The sequence below is a fragment of the Pangasianodon hypophthalmus genome, chromosome 29, assembly GCF_027358585.1.
Source record: "Pangasianodon hypophthalmus isolate fPanHyp1 chromosome 29, fPanHyp1.pri, whole genome shotgun sequence".
NCBI lineage: Eukaryota > Metazoa > Chordata > Actinopteri > Siluriformes > Pangasiidae > Pangasianodon > Pangasianodon hypophthalmus.
The window spans coordinates 13,379,588-13,399,263 of record NC_069738.1 but is presented as its reverse complement, the minus strand read 5'-3'; the positions used below and the strand labels follow the sequence as shown (position 1 = coordinate 13,399,263).

Sequence of the window (19,676 nt, the reverse complement as noted above, 5' to 3'; positions counted from 1 at the left end):
GGCTGTTGTTTTCTCTTCCATGTAAAGACAAAGCTGTGCAAAACCTCCAATATCATCACGCACTGTAAACATAAAATTCTCCAGCATTGTGTTATAAAATATTTATGCAATGCCAATGAATGTGTTATAAAAGCACTATGTACACTATATGGCCAGGAGTATGTGGAAACCGCTCCTTATGATTGTGTTCAGGTGTTTCAGCCACACCCATTGCTAACAGGTGTATAAAATGAAGCACATAGCCATGCAGCCTCCATAGACACACACTGGCAGTAGAATGTCTCGTACTGAAGAGCTCAGTGACTTTAAACGTGTCATGGGATGCCACCTTTGCCACAAGTCAGCTAGTGAAATTTCTGCCCTGCTAGATCTGCCCCGGTCCACTGTAAGTGCTATTATTGTGAAATGGAAGCTTCTAGAGGACAGAACAGAAACGATAGACCACGCAAACTCACAGAGCTGAAGCATGTCGAGTGTAAAAATCAACCAATCTCTGTTGCATTACTCACTACAGCGTTCCACACTGCCTCTGGAAGCAACATCAGCACAAGAACTGTGCGGCATGAAACGCATTTTCATGCCCAAGCAGCTGAACACAAGCCTAAGATCATGACGCACAATGCCAAGCATCAGCTGAAGTGATGTAACGAATGCCGTCACTGGACTCTGGACTCGTGGAAACGTGATCTCTGGAGTGATGAATCACGCTTCACTATCTGGCAGGCTGATGGATGCCAGGAGAACGCTATCTACCGGACTGCATAGTGCCAACAGTACAGTGTGGTGGAGGAGGGATAATGGTCTGGGGCTGGTTTTCAGGATTTGGGCCCCTTAGTTCCAGTGAAGGGTAATGTTAATGTTAATGCAAAGATATTTTAGACATCCTGTTCCAGCATGATGTTTTCCCAATGCTTCGAGGGTTTCCTCTGGGTTCTCCAGTTTCCTCCTCAGTCCAAAGACATGCGTTGTAGGTTGATTGGCACTTCTAAATTGTCTGAAGTGTGTGAATGGGTGTGAGTGTGTGTGTTGGGCGGTTAGCACCCCGTCCAGGGTGTCCCCCGCCTCGTGCCCCGAGTGACCTGGGATAGGCTCCAGGCTCCCTGTGACCCTGTGTTGGATAAGTGGTATGGAAGATCGATGGATGGATGGATGGGTGGAAGTTCCAGCATGACAATGCTCCTGTAGACAAAATGAGCTCCATAAAGATGTTTGGAGTAAAAGAAGTCGAGTGACCTGCACAGAGCCCTGACCTCAACCACTGAACACCTTGAACAACACCTGAACAACTCCTCGCCCAACATCGCCCGACTCACTAATGCTATTTGGGCATGAAGTCCCACAGACGCTCTCCAGAATCTTGGAGAAATCCTTCCTGGAAGACTGGAGGCTATATAAGCTCATACAGGTGTGATCACCTGCTGAAAAAAACAAAAAACAATATAAACCCTCATAGAATTAGTAAAGGTTTTAATGGTTATAATGGGAATTGTATTGGTTTTAATGGAAGCTGTAATGGTCTCTGTGGGTCTCTACTGGTAATTTGTTGCCTTCTGGTGGTGGCATGTTAGGTCTAGTGGATACCATTAAGGAGCAGTAATGGTTTTAATGGTTATCTGATGGTTTGTACTGGTATTTGTAGTGGAAACCATTAGAATTTCTGTGATGGCTTCAGGTGTCAACATACTCCTGATTGTACAGATGCAGAAGTGTATGAACCCTTCAGATAAAGTGTTAAGTAGAGAGTTGAGCCCAAATGGCTTGTGCACCCTGTGTAGTTCACTACAGATGCAGCAGGGCGCATTTCTGTCTCTTTGTGTGTGTGTGTGTGAGAGAGAGTGTGTGTGAGATTTGGGACAGAGCCTCAGCAGTGTTGCTGGTGGTGAAGAAGGGGGTGGAATCGCGGCTTCGGGTTTGCTAGTCGTCCAAAATTCAGCGGAGAGAGAAATCGAGAGTTTCAGCGCCAACACGGATTTTCTTTGGGATAAACGCACAGGCCTCGCTGCTAAAACGGTAATAAAGCAAGTTTTAGTCTCACATTAAAACGTACGTGATGCATTACGGGATTTATTAACGCTTAGCTTGGCTAGGCTAGGCTAGGATATGCTAAGCTAGGCTAAGCTAGGCTAGGCTAACAACCGCCTCATGCTAAACCCCCCTCAAGATGGCGGCTGGATGTGAGATTAAATATGTATCTAAACAGGCCGCTAGCTATGCTAGCACCTTTAGCAAAACAGCTAGCTAAACATATTTGATTAGTGTGAGATATTATTTTGTAAATTTTGTAAAAAAAATATTTTGTGTTGGGTGTGTGCGTTAATGAAACAGTGTTATTTTATAAAAAAGATTCAGTTATATATAGATATAAAAGTTTCAAATGTTGTAACGTTAGCAAGTTGGCTAGTTCAAGTTTCAGCTGTGAGCATGAAGCCTTTAATAGCTGTTGAGTAAAACGTGAAGGCCTGGAGAAACACAACCACACAACACGACACACAACAACATCACAACACAGGACAACCACACAACACCATAACACAGCACAACACACAACAACACACCACGATAACACAACACAGCACAGCACACAAACACACAGCACAACACACACCACCACAACACACAAACACCACAACACAGTACAACAATACACAAACAACACAGCATGAAAACAAAACACAACATCCCAACAACACAACACCATAACACAACACACAACAACACGAGACAGCATACGACACAGCACAACACACACAACCACAACCACACAACAGCACAACACAACACCATAACACAGCATAACACACAGCATGCAACACAACACCATAACACAGCAAAACACAGCATACAACACAACACAGCACAGCACACAACACCACACCACAACACAGTACACAACACAGCACACAACCACACAACACAGCACACAACCACACAACAACACAACACCACAGCACACAACACACACACAACCACACAACAGCACAACACAACACCATAACACAGCACAACACAGCATACAACACAACACAGCACAACACCATAACACAGCACAACACAGCATACAACACAACACAGCACAACACCATAACACAGCACATAACAACACAACATATCCAGGTAGCACAGAAATGTGTTCAGCATTTCACTAAATATCTTACTGCAAAAAATTAACAATCAGAGCCGGCCCAAAACAGTGACACATTTAAATATTAAATTATTTAAAATATTTAAATAAAAACCCACATTAGGTGAAGTGTTTTGAATATCAGTTGGCCATCTCACCTGCTGCATTCTCCTAAATCACGCTTTACACACAAACCGAATGACGTCCGACTGTAACTGAGAGCAATGAAGCTACAGTTCTTTTGTATTTGTAAAATTAATTTGAAAAGATTTTACTTTCTGTCAGCACTAAACTCAGGTCTGTGCCTGCATCTTGGCCTTTTAGCTGAGCAACTTTTAAAAGTGATTCCCAAAAATTCAGGGTCTTGTATTTTTATTTCCTTTCCTTTCCTTAGTCTAGCGCACTAAAGGATGCGTTCACACCTAATAGTCCGAATCAGAGAGAAAGTGATACAGGGACTGGTTTGGTTTCACATTGTATATCGTTAAACAAATAAAAAAAAAAAAATAATAATAATAATTTAAAAAAAAAATCCTATACCAAGAAATCACAAAAATCACTAAAGCACAGAGAACATTGGAGCAAAATGAATTACTAAATAATTATATAAACAATTTAAAACATTTTGTGTATGCATCTTGTGTTTTTATTTTTTCTCTTTCTCTTTTTTTTTAAAATATTTTTTCCCTGGTCTTCTTTGTGGCCAATTTCCACCCACCAGTCAGGCCTCAGCTATCATACGACAGCGACCAACCAGGGAAAGCGAAGGCTGTCACGTGCTTATCATGCGAAAGCGCTATCCGCCTCCTTCCACATACATGAGCTCAGAGACGCGCATGATTGGCTAGTGGCGCTGTGATTGACAGGGGGAGATATTTACCTCCCCTTCCACCCAGAAAGCACAAACAGTTTTTGTTCTCTTGGACTCCTGGCTACGGACGATAAGGGAACGTTTTTCTGTGGCGCCACTCGGGAGCGTTTTTCTCTCTTCGTTAGTCAGTCCAAATTCACCTCAGCACATCACATCACACTTCTGCGGCTCTACAGCTCTGTTTTTTGGCTCAGCTCTGTTCAGCAGCTCACATCTACAGAAAAATGTCGTCCACAACTCAAAATACACGGCGTGTTTGGTTCACTTCCTGTGTTTGGGTCAACCGCACTAGAGTTCGATCAGACGCTCTCAGATCGCTTGTTTTGATCGCGTTCTGACCTGCACAAATAAACCGCAAAAAAGAGGGAAAAAAACGCCCCAGGGTTCGATTCCAACGGACGAAACACTGCATATGTGAGAAGACACACAGAGGGCACTTTCACACCTATTAATCCGGTTTTTAATTCTGAATCAGAGTGAAATTTATACTTCTGCTTCGTTTGCTGTTTGGTTTGTTTGTTTCGTTTTGTCATTGCACATAATGACACGAACCACAAAGCAAAAAAACGTTGTCTGAGGCGTGTGTAGGACTGAAAACGTGCGTAAAAGTCTTTCATTCATTGGTCAGAAATATGACGACAAAAATAGTAAACTTTGGTCAAGTGCGTGTATAAATCATAAAAAAAACATGAATCTGCACTCAGTATATTAATAGATAAGTATAGAAATTACAAAATTAACATTTTGTGTTTCACATCCATTATTTGTTTACTTTTACTTTTAGTCAGTCCTGATCTCCAGAACGCATCACATTTGGGTTTATTCAGGATCGAATCGTTTTCTCACTGGAGTGTGATCGGAGACGCTTAGCAGAGGTGTGTGTGCTGCGTCTCAGTTCGCCTACTTATCCTGCGCACTAGAAGTATGTACTCTTTATGTGAAGAAAAAGTACATACTTTTGAGTGTGTAGCAAAAGAGTATGCGAGTACTGGGACGTACTAACTAACACGTCATGTAAAGGAAGAGAACGTTGTTGCCTAGTTACGCACGCTGTCACCGTGAACAACCTCCTCGTTGAACCTCATTTCAGCTTTTCTTCATTCATTATTCCTTTCATCATTTATACTTTATCATTTAATTCCCTTGATTTATTTTTCCACGTTTCATTTACACCTGTCTAAAATGCGTCCTTGAATTCGGTGAAGAAAACCATCACAACACCCCTCTTCCTTAGCGCAAGGAATTGTGGGTAATATTAGCTGAAAAAGGGTTGACGGATCCATTCTTCGAAAATCTACCGGAAATAGTCGACCATCTGGGAACCTTTGGGATCTATATACCAAAAGAATTTATACCAAAAGAATTTAACTAACAAAGAAACGTGGCTTCTCGTTTCACGTGATCACTCGCGCTCTCAGATGTTCTCTAAACACATGCACAGGATTTTGAGAACTCCAGATGTACGCTTTCACATGTTACTACTCAGTGTTTGCGACTCCGCCCGGTTTGTTGTGTAGCTGATCTGCAAATAGCTGCGAGCCCACGTACAGTACGTTCCAGACATTCACCCAAGATTTAATTTTAATTCTGTGTTTCTTTCCTTGATCATTTTTCCATCTATTGAAACATGCATAGGAGAAGATTAGTCATGTTTTTCATGATTAGGTCTCTAATAGTTAATAGGTGCGTTTGATATTTAATTTTTTTTTTTCTTTGAGCCCACTCCTCATTCCCATCCATCTTCCTGAAGCTCAGTGCACAGGATGTACCGTGACCCGTCAAGGTGAGTGTGTATAAAATGGAGGCCGATCCAAACACGAACAAGCATTTCGGACCAGAAGTCAGTTTTCTCAGCCACTTTATACACTTGAGCTGAGGCTTTGGCTTAAACCAGTATTAATGATCATGTTTTACATACCTTTCAGGTTATTCAAACAAGTATGACAATAAAAACAAAAATGGACTATTGCGATTGGTCCGCAGCACTTCCAGTCTTTTTGAATTTGATAATAAGTTTGGCGATAGAGTCATGTGTGATGTGCTCACCATGTTTCCTGTTAAAGTCCATTGCAACCTTGCAACGGCTTCCCGATCCAGCCATGAGAATGATTACAAAAATCAATAAAAACAAAAATCGACTATTGCGCCTTTAAGAGTGAGAAAAAGTATATATATTTTATAATATATAGTTATAATATGTATGAGAGAGAGAGAGAGAGAGAGTGTATATGAGGATAACCTCTTTTCTTGTCCATTTCTCTGAATCATTCAGATCAAATTTAAATCTTAAACTCATTTAGGAAGGATTTCTGATTTTTATCGTGTACAATATATCCTGTTGTACTGTGGTACCACAATTAGATCAGAAATATTGTTTAATATTAGGGCTGTAAATCTAATATCAATTCTTTTAGCCAGCGTGTCGATATTTGCCGAAACCTCAGTGATTGCCACGATACGATTTCGATTTGATCGATTCAGGGGCCTGCGATCGATCTTAAACGATGAGTCTATTTCACACAATCGGTAACATTTCTATTAATTCACAGATGCAGCCAAAATATATTTAGAAAAATTTATTGAGCTTTTTTCCACTATAAAGTGCTACACAGTCCGGGACGTGGTTGGAATAAGAGTGTCCTAAATAAAGGTCTATCTTAAAAATTATACATACATCGATGTTTACGCATCGCATCGATACATCGGATTGTTGGTTATTTGATTGATACATTGATCCATATTGATGGATCGTTACATCCCTATTTAATATTGCCTTGAACAATGAAACATCAGCTCACGCTGACCATCTGCTTCATGTCTGTGTGTGTTCAGATGCCCCATTCCAGGCGGTATGCATCGTCGGAGCGGGCCAGCCGCAGCAGCTATCAGGACCGCTATCGCGAGCGTGACCGGGAGCGAGGGAGAAAGCCCCGACACCGGCGCTCGCGATCCTTCTCCTCAAGCAGCGAGCGAGAACGGAGGGGACGAGGACACAGGCAGGAGGGAACCTACGCACGCTCCAGGAGGTAAACAAAAAAAATCTGTCATTGAATATCTGGAAAGGTTGTTTGCAGCATTTTCTATTGTTTTATATTATGGTTTAATATATAAATAAAAGTCTGGAAAGAGAAATTTATTTATAAAGCAGATTAGAAACTAGAGATGTTGACTAAATACACTGAGGTCAAATTAATTAATTTGAGCTAAAATGAAAATCACATTATAGTTTTTTCTGTAATTTAACCTGGAACTAGCTCGTGAAAATGGTTGGTTTCTATACAGTGCCACGAATACTTTCATTCATTTTCTATTTTAATCTCAGTTGTGAATAATTACGAGCACTATTTAACTTGGTGTAAGATTGCCGCAGAATTATTGGAGTAGCTAAAAGAAAACATCTGTCATCTGATGATTTGTTTCAGGAGCACACAAACGCTTCCTTCCGAATGTAATGCATTGTTAGGCCATAATTTGAAGAGTTCTTAAAATTCTTTATTACCATTCGCCAATTTCATTCTCTTTATTGAATAAAGTGTGTGCTAAGGAGTAGCTGGTTCTTTCGTTTCCAGCTACGACAACCGCTCAGTAGACAGGAGGCCTTACGACAGGCGCTACGGTGAAGGCTACCGGCGGCAGGAGCACGAACGAGACCGCGATCGTGAACGTGAGCGACTGTCACCGGACGGCTACCACTCGCGCGACCCTTCCACCAGTTATGACTACCGCCGCGCGCACCAACGCCACAAAGGCAGCAGGCGTAAGCACAAACGAAGGCGGCGTAGAACCAGGTCCTATAGCCCATCCTCCTCGGTGAGTACTTCCCAGCCCAGGCCTTGCTCCTAGGCCCTCTTTCTCTCTCTCTCTCTCTCTCTCTCTCTTTCTCTCTCCCCCTCCCTCTGTCTTTCTCTTGTTTTTATTTTTTTTTTTATACTCTTTTTAACATTTTCTTCTCTACAGCTCCAGGACTTGGTAAGTATGAACTCTTTTTGTTGTTGTTTTTTTTTTTTTTTCTCCCTTTTGATTTGTTAGTGTTTTTGTGCATATTGGTAAAATAGGCAGTTTTTTTATTTGGATTGCAAAGGATTTCCATACTTTACTGGAAGTTATTACCTTATAGTCATTACCTTAAAAAAAAAAAAGTATAAAGTTGTTTGTATAGTTTTAATGACAAGTTTGTGTCATTATTTCTCTATACATACCTCCTCTTTCTTTCTTTCTTTCTTTCTTTCTTCTTTCTTTCATCGCTTTAGAACTTAGAAAATAAAATAAGAAAAAAAGAAAAGATTATTGATTAAAAAGTATGTAGATTTTTTCCTCCCATCAGTTGCTTGCTTTTTCACTTGGTAGTGCAACAAGTTTCAGTCTGTATCAGTTTAATGTGATGTGATGGTTACCAGTTCCTTTTGCTTATGTGTTGCTCTTGTATACATAAATGTTTATGATGCAGGTTTTTTTGTCAGGGGCGGTAGACAGGAGGTTGAGGGGAGGGGAATACATGTAGAGAGCAAGCAAAAGGGACAAAATGTGATCTTTGACTTGTTCCCTTGCACTATATCCCTATCGTTATATATCTTCTCACGTGGTGTCATATGAACCGCCCCATGATCACCAAACCTACGTACACCACCACCACTGCTCCTGTCCATCGCCGTGGCTACGGCTGCCCCTTCCACCCTCCCCTCTCGGCCCACCCCCCTCCTGCTTTGGCGGTTGTGCCGTGACCTGTGACCCTGGCCGGGGGGCTGAAAAGCAGCGGAGTGCCAGCGGGACGCGGCCGCTATGTGTGAGGGACGACGAGGAGGGTCACCTGATCTGTCGGAGTGGCGACGTCCTGCAAGAGAGATGTACACACTGCCACTACTACTACTACTCCTCTACTCTTATATCGTAACCTTTCTCCCTATCAGTAGCAGCACAGAGCATACACACTCACACGCGAGGGCAAGAGGTCATGATGTTGATGATTTTGTTTGTTAGAATAAACCAGAATGTTATACAGCACGATAGATAGCTTAATTTTCATACACATACATATTTATATTTATATTTATATTTCTTTTGGTCGTAGTGGTGTACCAGGTGCATTACAGGGATGTTTAAAAAGCTTTTACAGCTTTTGATATCCTTGTTCTCTAGAATTTCTTCTTTTAACGTCTTTGTAAAGTCATCTCAGGGTTTTTTTTTTTTTTTTTTTTTTCCCTAGAACATCACACTACTAGGTTTTAGTTTTGCTTCCTGCGCATTAGTCTTGTTTAGATCTCGTTTCAGCATTTTAATCATTTAGTCTGGGGTGGGATTGGGTTGCTCCCTGTTTATTTATTTATTTATTTTTTTATCCATTTTTCCAGCAAATTCAGTGATTCCTCAACAGGGGACGTTGTTGTTCTTTTATTTCAGTAGTTTTCACAGTATTTCCAGGGTTGAATAATTATCCCAGCTTTACCTTGGTATCCCAGCTTACCTTGTTGGGCCGACGGTGTGCAAATTGGTTGTGCATTTTAGCTTAAATTGTAACGACAGATGGGTTGGGGGGATGCCAGAGATGCTAGAGCATTTATCGCCTGCCTTTGTGGTTCTCGTGCTGGATTACCTTTTTGTTAATATCATTTACTTCTTTCCTTTTTTGTCTTTTTTATCTCTTTTCCCCCCTCTATCTCCCTCTCAGATGAAATTGTCAGCACTTTGGGGGAGGGCACGTTTGGAAGGGTGATGGAATGCATTGACCATCGCAGGTAAATTCCTTCAGTTATATCTCTATTTCAGCTGCTTTTCTAAGCTCAGGTGTCTAAATTAATCTTTTTCATTAAGAAACATGACTAGCCTTGCATATAACAAGTTGAAAAGCTTAAAGAGGAACACTTTTAAATTGTTAATGTAGCATGATTACGGACTTGCCAGAACTACAGGGTGTCCCAAAAGTCTCCAAACATGGGGACTGTGTTTGCCAGCAACACATCGGTTGTGTCCAATTCTCGGTTGGTCCGCAACACTTCCTGTATTTTTGAATTAAATTCAAAAGTCTTTTTGAATTAAATTAAGTCTTTTGAATTAAGTCCTTTTGAATTAAATTTAAATAAGTTTGGCGATAGAGTGTAATGTGCTCACCATGTTTCCTGCAAGTCCATTGCAACCTTCCAACAGCTTCCCGATCCAGCCATGACAATACCTTCTTCTTTAGTCAAAGGCAATCTTAAAGGGTATCTGGGAAAAAATATATAAAACTAAGTATGAAAAAATTTGGAAGACATTTTGCTAAAAAGTGTTAATTTCTACTATGTATGGAGACTTTTGGGACCCTTTTGGGACACCCTGTAGTTTAACCAAATCTGTTGTTATTTTTTTATTTTTTTTGTGAACGCTGCGACAAATACACCCAGAGAAACATTCATGGACAAATAGAGAAGGTTCACAGTACCAAAATGGGCCTTTTTTAAATTAAAAAAAGCTATTTGCATAATTCAGCATTCTGTTGTTCTGTGCTGCCAAGAATTAACACCCATGTAAATGGTTAGAGGCTCGGACTTGTAACCCGAAGGTGAACCTGAAGGTCGTGGGTTCGAGTCTCAGGTCCGGCAGGGATTGTAGGTGGGGGGAGTGCATGACCAGCGCTCTCTCCCACCCTCAATACCACCACTGAGGTGAGACCCTTGAGCAAGGCACCGAACCCCCAACTGCTCCCTGGTGCCGCAGCAAAAAATGCTGCCCGCTGCTCCGGGTGTGTGTTTACGGTGTGTGTGTGTGTGTTCACTACTGTGTGTGCTCTTGGATGGGTTAAATGCAGAGCACAAATTCTGAGTATGGGTCACCCTGCTTGGCTACACGTAACTTCACTTCTTCTTTTTCTTAAAAAAATGTTTCACCTGGTGTCTTGTGAGTTCAGTTGGTAAAACAGTGCTAATTGTTAGCCAGTTGCCTCTGGATTTTGTACCTTTCCCTTCCTATACACCTCAACAGTGGAGAAAGAATTGTATTTTTTTTTTTAAATTGATGTTTGATTGAAAATAAATGAGTACATTGTTTTTATACAAATCTTTCCCTTCTGTAGTTTGTGAGTCATTTGTTTTTAATAATCGGTTGTTTGGACTGTTTCCTCGTAACGTGTTTGTGTTGTTTTTTTTTTTCTTATTTAAGAGGTGGAGCCCATGTGGCTCTGAAAATCATTAAAAACGTTGAGAAGTACAAGGAGGCTGCGCGACTGGAGATCAATGTACTGGAAAGGATCAATGAGCGAGACCCTGAAAACAAAAAGTGAGGGGACTGGATCAACAATTTCAAACTTATTCTGCATATACTGCACATATGTGACTTTAAACCAGAGTTTCCTGAAGTTTTTTGTGCAAAATCGACCTCAAATGGACATTGTGAATTTTCTACAACCCCAAGTTTTGACCACCTCACATTTTTTTAAATTCCAGCTTTGTACTATACGACTATTCTAACATTTGAACATTTTATGATGTTAATAACAAAGCAGAGGGGTCTGGTTTTTGCTTGCAGCATTGTTCACACACTCGCCTGCGTAGTTTCTGTAGCCTAGTTCTGGAAGATAAACGCGACATTCACCAGACGGCACGTCAGAATCAAAACATCCCTGTCCATCAGCTTTCCAAATCGAACTGTAAAATGTTTAGCGGTTTCATGCACAGTGACGTTAAACACAATGATGAGCTCGGTTTCTCTTTAAAACTTTCCGCTGTCGTCGTGATTTTTGTCATGAGCTGCGTCTCAAATTGAAAACTCTGACAGTCAAAAGTATTTACTAATCTAGAAAATCCAGAAGACTCGTACAGAACTTCTGATAAGTTTGAAAGCAAAAGGAAAGGTTTTAAAAATTATATAAAGATGTCACAGAGCCAGTTACTGTTAGTACTCAGTAACAGTCTAGAATAGTACACAAGTATGCCACTGGAAACACGGTGCTAGTTTGTTTAATTTGTCTGTTGTTTATTGCGCTAATTCAGCATGTTAGTGAAATAGTGAAAAAGACTAAAGTAGCACATAATAATTGAAATGTAATGTGTCTGTATGTGTATCCCAGGAACATTGCAAACTATTAGCACACAAAATCTATCTTTGATATTTCTGATATTAATTTGTAAAAGAAATAAATGAGAGGAGATTGTGAGCATTTGTAAAGCAAGTGACCCCATGTTTTGGAACCCCTGCTTTAAACCGTGCCATGGCACATCATGTTAAAAAGTGGTGATGAGTAATTGTTTTGCTCCAGGCCTGTCTGACCTACTTAAAAACTTTTTTTTTCTTCTATTTTCGTTCCCGTCTTGCAGTCTGTGTGTACGGATGTTCGACTGGTTTGACTATCATGGCCACATGTGTCTCAGCTTTGAGCTGTTAGCACTCAGCACGTTTGACTTCCTGAAGGAGAACAACTACCTGCCCTATTCCATCAGCCAGGTCCGACACATGGCCTACCAGCTCTGCCTAGCTGTCAAGTGTGAGTACACTTAATAAAAATAAATCCTCTCTCTCATAAAGCTTATGTAATGGATGGTTAACTTTGAAAATAATATTGTTAAGAGCACTTTCTTCAGTCTGTAAAAATGAAGTATTGTTGTTGATTCTCATTGAATGTTCACTTATTTATCTACAGTTCTGCATGACAACAAGCTGACCCACACAGATTTAAAACCAGAGAATATTCTCTTTGTTAACTCGGACTTCACCATAACATACAACGTAGAGAAGGTGAGAGTATGCATGTCGCATGCACATTTTTTTTTTTTTTGTTTGTTTTAAACCAGGATATGTCTGTTAGAATGAACCGTTTATATGGGTGTGTCTTGTTTTCTGGTTTAGAAGAGAGACGAGCGTACGGTGAAGAGCACTGCAGTGAGGGTAGTCGATTTCGGCAGTGCTACGTTTGACCACGAACACCACAGTACAATCGTCTCCACCAGGCACTACCGCGCACCGGAGGTTATTCTCGGTAAGTGCAGGTTTGCAAGCGCGAATCCTTGACCACCGTATTCCAGACCACCTTATTCAAGATTTATAATTTAGGACAACTGTAACGTTTGAATATTCAATTCAATTCAATTCAATTTTATTTGTATAGCGCTTTTAACAGTGGAAATTGTCACAAAGCAGCTTTACAGAAATAAATGGATTGACAAAAATATATTGTAAATATGTGAATTTATCCCTAATGAGCGAGCCAGTGGCGACGGTAGCGAGGAAAAACTCCCTGAGATGATATGAGGAAGAAACCTTGAGAGGAACCAGACTCAAAAGGGAACCCATCCTCATCTGGGTGCAACGGATATTGCGATTATAAATAAATCCCTTCTATTATTGTGTACTATATGGACAAATAGTGCAATTGTGCAACCAATAAATTCATCACAGTTTTCGCAAGAAGTCCGGCTGGTTAAAATCTATCCACTGTCCACTGATGAGTCCTGAGTACGAAGCTGCTCGTGGCAACTGCAGCCCTAAAGCCACTATTATTTTATTATTTTATCATATATCAGTACATACGTAATACTTAATGTAAGGTAAGTGGCTTAAAAACCAAAGGAATATTCCTTGTGCTGACCTGCTAGTGTAGTAGGAAGCTTACTTCCTTGACAATAAAGAAAATCAGGAGGTGTGTTTGAAAGGGTGCATCTCTTTTCCCCTGTCACATGCAGCTTCAAAAAATACATAAGGAATAAACCGTGACAGGGCGTGGTGTTACAGAAAAAAAAAAGACACCGAGCCGAAGCAGAGGAAGTCATGCACTAGCTCTGTTTCTCTCAAAACATTTCGCTGTCGTCGTGATTATTGTCATGATCTGCATCTCAAATTCGAAAGCTCCAGAAGACTGGTACAAAACAGGCTTACATTAGGTTTGAAGGCGACGAGAGGTTTTTAAAATGCAAACATTAACTGTAATAGGAAAGCTTGAATATTATATAAGGGCTGAATATGAAACGCAGCGCTAGTCTGTTTAGCGCCGGTAGATTTAGAGGAAACTCCTACGCTTAGTGCAGCGTGTCAGGATAGTGAAAAGACAAAAATGGCACATATGCTATTAATTTAAACGTGGCTTGTTCAAATGTGACTCCCAGTAACATTTCAAAATATTCAGAATTCACTATTATAGTTACAGCGGTGTTTATTCAATTCATTTGTAATTAAACAAAATAGGAGATTGAGTTTCTCTCATGACCCCTTTTGAAAATCAAGTTTGCGACACCTGATTTAGTGACATTCCATTCCCACTAGGTGCCTCTGTATTTCTACGAACTGTTTTGAATCATCAGTGGGTTAAGTCTTACACTAGATAAGGTTTTTAAAGTTAGGTATACATTGTTCAGTTTTAAAATCTTTCTCTGTAATGAGTTTTACCTGTACAGCAAAATTATCTGCAGTATATCAGCGCAGGCGTTCACACTAAACATTAAAGCACAGCCCCTATAGGCAGCTCTGTCTACTGACAGCTCAGGAGCCCGAACCTGGTGGATTTGTCTCCATCATCACGTGTGTGTGTCCTTCACCCATGAGATATCATTAATCACAGTCAGTGCTGGTTATTCAGCAGTTCTTCCCTGTCATTGCTTTTCCTGTTCCTGCTGGTCGCAGTAGGATGAAGATGGGGTGGAAACACACAAGTTGTTGACGCAGCTTGACCAAACTGGTCTCCATAACAGCTGTCCATAAAACATGCTCTCTCTGCAGGATTATTTTTGCTTCCACTCTAACGCAGGAATTTCAGAAAGTAGGTTTATGGCTTTTTTGTGAGACTGCACAAAACTGCAAGGCCAACAGCAGACCAAAATTTAACGTCCTGGAAATTTCATCAGATTTATCAGCCCAACACCTCTAGGAGTTTGTGCTGCATGTCAAATGAGAGCTGATGCAGCTGTTGTTCCAGTTTGAAAATCGATGTTATCTGCGAAGTCAGGAGTCTGGTATAATAAGGATTCCTTCTTGATAAGGCTTGTGAGCCAAATGCAAAATATCATTGTCCTATCCTGCCCCCTAACTGTGTCCGTTTGAGCGAGGAAAGGAAGGGGGCGTGGCCAGACATACATGTACACGTTACGCCATTTAAAGGTGGGGGAAAAACCCCGGATCATTTAGTCAGTTTTTTTTTTAACGTAATTACCTGCTAATGAGGTCTTTCAAAACTGAAGTCGAGACTAAATAAACGTAAGTTGTTATTATCTGTAACTAAGTTCATTATAAAATTAATGTAAATTCTAAAACTACGTATGCATGTGCTCTGTGGTGAACAGCAGAGGAGATAAATACTGAATTCTTGTATAGTGAAGTCGTCCTGATAAACAAAGTTTCATTTTCTTAATTTGATCCCCTGTTCATGTTTTGCGAAAGATGCAAAGATGCATCGTTTAGTTGCAGCGTAGGGTAGTACGGTTTGTATAGGACACAAAATAGGCCAAAAGGAAACGAAGCATTGTTTTTGTCGATCTTAAAGCTGTAGACAGCATGTTTTCCGACAGACTGCTGATAGCCACCTCAATAGTCTGAACCTTTCGGCGATTCTCAATACAGTCGTCAATCGTCCCGAGCTTATTCTTCATGGTGAATTTTATTTACCACATTCCATAATTTGTGTCTTAAAATGCCCTTTGAATAAAAAGTCTTGTATGCGTTATTGTTATAATGTGTAGTCACGGTGTGTCTTATTAATGCATGTTTGTGTATGTGTTTCTGTGCAGAACTGGGTTGGAGCCAGCCTTGTGATGTGTGGAGTATCGGCTGCATCCTCTTCGAGTATTACCTTGGCTTTACGCTTTTTCAGGTGCGCTCCTGGGTTTTATTTCTTCTTTTCTTTTTTGCTATTTGCAGGTCATGGCAGCAGGTACACACAGTTTTACGTTCAGGAGTCAAGGAATTAAACAAGTTCAGTTTGGTCTAAGGCCACTAATGGGTGTGTGTGTAACTAAAGCCTGGCTTTTACCCTGAGACCCTGGATTTTTTTTTCTCCTTATCTTTTTCATTCATTCTTTCTCAGTTGCCTTTTTTAAAAAAATTTTTTAAAACTCTGCAGGCCTTTAGAACATAATGGTCTTATAATTTAGACTCTCTAATTAAAACAGCGTTCAGTACAAAGTCTGATCTTCTTTAACTTCTGAGACCGATGTGTTGTAGAACTGTCATCCTCTCTTCTTTTCCAGACTCATGATAACAGGGAGCACTTAGCCATGATGGAGAGAATATTGGGTCCCGTCCCTTCCAGGATGATCCGCAAAACGAGGTAAGGCACCGCGAGCATGCTCACACACACCGATCATTTGATCAAAACACATTATTAGATGAATAAGTGCATGCTCCATGAGTGAGCGTATAAACCAATCGTATACGTATACTGTTTCTGTGTATTTATTGTATTCTACAGTCACTGTTGTAGTGAATTTTTTAAATTCCATATTTATAATGTAGGTAACATTTTAAACATTGTTATGTCAGTATCAGATGGGTAACTTAAGTGACTAAAAACGTGTATTCCTTGCACTGGGTTATCAGTCTATTGGGAAGGGTGATCTTAGATTTCCTGACAGAGCTTTTCAAAAAGTCAGGCTCATCTCTTATTATTATTCTTCACACACTCGCTGCCTATCTGATGCACATCCAGAAGGAACAAAAAGCTATATCCACTATAGTTGGAACATCAGAGGCAAAACATCCCTGTGTGTCAGGTTTCTAAGTCGAATTATAAAATGTTTAGCGTTTTCATGCTCAGCGATGTTAAGCACATTGACGAGCTCCGTTTCTCTTTAAAACTTTCTGCCGTAGACGTGATTCTGCGCCGTGTCACGGGCTGCGTCTCAATCCGTAAAGTATTTACTAATCTAGAAATTACCGAAGACTGGTACAAAAGGCAGAACTTTCTGTAGGTTTAAAGGCTGCAAGAAAGATTTTTAAAATTCGAACACTAATTGTAATAGGAAAACCTGTTGTAAGTGTCAGTGTTGTTAGAGTTTGTACTCAGTAATGGTTTACATAAGTATGCGGTTTGAGACATAGTGCTGGTTTGTTTAGCGGAGGCGGATAGACAGGGCAATCTGTCTGTTTCTGTTGTTCATACGCTTCATTGATTGAATGCGACTCCCAGTAACTTCTTGTTACTGTTTGTTCGTTACTTCCAGTAGCAAAATGATTTGTAAAATAAATGAATGAAACGAATGAGGAGATTCTGAGTTTCTCTTGCAACCCCATTTGTAAATCAGTCCTGACTCCTACTTCAGGAAGCCCTGTCTTTCACACCTTACACTTATTACTGGTGTTTCGTGGTTGAAATGACAATAGAAATGGATTCGATGTGACCTGGAATTCTCATCCTAACAGAAAGCAGAAGTACTTTTACCATGGACGGCTCGACTGGGATGAAAACTCCTCAGCAGGAAGATATGTTCGAGAGAACTGCAAGCCCTTGCGAGTAAGAGACTGTTTTCTTTATTATTATTATTATTATTAGGGCTCCAAGCACTTGCACTGGAACATGATTGTTTTTGTTAGTTTTTTTTAATTTTTTATTTTTTTTTTATTATTCTGATTTTCCACAAAACCAATTGTACAGACCTAACCATAAGTCACAATACATGTGAAACTTGGTCAACAGGTTGTATTCTGTGCCCCTACCCAGACAAGCGAGATGGGCCCAGTCAGCCTAACCTACTTTGGCAAACTAGTGCTAGGATTTTTGTCTTTTATCTTCACAAACTTGGTGTCATTTTACTCAGGACAGTGTGAGACTTCAAAATAATAATGTTCAAAAACATTACAGATTGGTAAACAATGTGGCCATGACACGTCGATCACTTCTGAGGAGGCGGAGCTTATTTTCTCAAATTCATGACTGGTGATGTGGATTTGAACCAAACATGAAATACATGTTCAGTACAAGGTTCTGACGATGTCTCCAAATGTTGGGGTTTGGTCATCGATAAGGGGCGGGGTTAAGTCCAAATAGCTGGAACCAAAAGTGTGATTGAGCTGAAATTTGGTGTCCTGCATTGTTTTGCTAGTGTGTAACTGGATACTGGGTTTTTAATCACTGAATTAAAAAAAAAAAAAAAAAAAGACCACCTTCAGCCAGTCAGCTTTCAGCAGGCGTTTCACACAGCTAGCACTGAGCTATCATCACTTATGCACGGCGACGTACGGTGATCACGGTGATATATATATTTATGCATGGTCTCTGTGTTGTTCTATGTAACTTGACAATAACCGGCCACTGGAGGCGGTATTTGTGCGGAGTGCTTGGACCCCTCAGATCGCTGCTTGCGGCTATATTTTTTATTATTGCTGCTGTTATTACTCCTTTGATTTATTCTGTCTCTGTTGTTCAGCGGTACATCCTGTCTGAGGCAGAGGAGCATCACCAGCTGTTTGACCTGATTGAGGTGATGCTGGAGTACGAGCCGCCAAAGCGCATCACTCTGGCCGCAGCGCTCAGGCACCAGTTCTTCCAGAGTCCCATCACTGCTAGCGAGCAGACATCAGGAAAGCCCTGGGAGGCTAATCGTGACATTAGCCGGTGACGTTTGTCTCTACCTGCCTTAGTTTTTTTGCGCCAAAAAAATAAAAAAAAAACTTTTTTTGAGGGGCTGTGAGCAGAGTTGGTGTGCAACAACAATTGGGGTTCACCTGGTGAAACTGATCCTTTTTTATTTTCAGGCAACCTGACTGACCAAGTAGTTTTAAGGTGGACCGAGTTGTAGGGGTTATACTGCCGTGTCAGCTTTAAAGTATTTAAGGGTGACACAGGACTTTGTCTTAAGCTGGAACCGGTTACAATAGTTTCGTATTTACAGAGCCCATGGGTAGATTATGTACCGTAGGATGCCATTTCAACGCTAACTCAGACACAAAGTCTTCCACACATGAAGGACAAGATGGAAGGAACTTTATCCAGTACTGCAGACACAAAGTACATGGAAAAGTTTAAAAGATCTGATGTGTTGTTGCATATATAACCATCTCTGATTTTGAAATGGGGAAAAATGGAGAGAACATCTTTGAGTCATATCTGTTGTAGCAAAACCAAAACAAGGTGGGTTTTTTGTTTTCTAGAAGCTTTGGAAAAACATGAACGTAAACATGAAGAAAAGCACCAAACTGGCTGCATTGGTTGCATTGGATTCCATTGTAATTGGACACTGAGTCTGAATTACGGTCACGTACTTAGTCGTATTTTTATTGGACAGGCGATAATTGAAGAGATGTTCTGGCATAGACTCACTCCTTGATCCTAGATCTGTCAGTCTCATCCGAACAGCAGCTACACAGAAGCTACTGTTCTATGTAGCTCAGTGTCTTTTTCTTTTTTTCAGTGTGTCTGACACACACATACACACACACATACACACACACACACACACATTTGTATTTTCTATTGAAGCCTTTTGTCCATGTAATTAAGCACAGACCTTTTGTGCGCTGTGTCATTCTTGCCAGCACAGGTTTACAGTATTTATTTGAATCAGCATTATTTTTGTTTTCGTGTTTTTATATGAAGCTAAATGTGTATATCTGTATATACAAATATATATGTATCTATGACTGTATAGAATAAAGTCTCTGTCTGTCTGCCTGGCGTTTGTTGAAGTCGTGGCAGCTTCACAGGCAGAAAACGGCAGACATCTTGTCAGAGTCCGTCTCTAATCAATCAATTTGTGTTTTGACTCTAATACCCCAGAATGGAAACTATATGTTTAT

The 19,676-nt window shown here is 40.5% G+C and overlaps 1 protein-coding gene across 4 annotated transcripts; it reads left to right on the top strand.

Moving 5' to 3' along the window:
* Window positions 1–1,839: 1,839 nt before the first annotated feature.
* Window positions 1,840–19,610, top strand: clk2a (CDC-like kinase 2a). 4 transcript variants are annotated; one of them, XM_053231393.1, is made up of 14 exons: window positions 1,840–2,010; window positions 5,743–5,775; window positions 6,825–7,018; window positions 7,562–7,802; window positions 8,743–8,836; window positions 9,658–9,724; window positions 11,124–11,240; window positions 12,278–12,444; window positions 12,601–12,695; window positions 12,807–12,936; window positions 15,674–15,756; window positions 16,133–16,212; window positions 17,304–17,394; window positions 18,308–19,610. In XM_053231393.1, exons 3-14 carry the CDS (start codon window positions 6,825–6,827, stop codon window positions 18,497–18,499), a joined length of 1,551 nt encoding a protein of 516 aa, XP_053087368.1. In that variant the 5' UTR covers window positions 1,840–2,010; window positions 5,743–5,775; the 3' UTR covers window positions 18,500–19,610. The 4 variants fall into 4 exon arrangements, with proteins under 4 accessions (XP_053087368.1, XP_026784054.1, XP_034157575.1 ...); XM_026928253.3 differs by lacking the exon at window positions 5,743–5,775 and having other exon boundaries at window positions 1,842–2,010; window positions 8,746–8,836; XM_034301684.2 differs by lacking the exon at window positions 5,743–5,775 and having other exon boundaries at window positions 1,842–2,010.
* Window positions 19,611–19,676: the final 66 nt, after the last annotated feature.

Coding starts and splice junctions, on each gene's coding strand:
- clk2a (XM_053231393.1), top strand. CDS start 6,825: ATGCCCCATTCCAGGCGGTATGCATCGTCGGAGCGGGCCAGCCGCAGC. Junction 9,725..11,123: donor GAATGCATTGACCATCGCAG/GTAAATTCCTTC, acceptor TTCTTATTTAAG/AGGTGGAGCCCATGTGGCTC. Junction 17,395..18,307: donor AGAACTGCAAGCCCTTGCGA/GTAAGAGACTGT, acceptor TCTGTTGTTCAG/CGGTACATCCTGTCTGAGGC.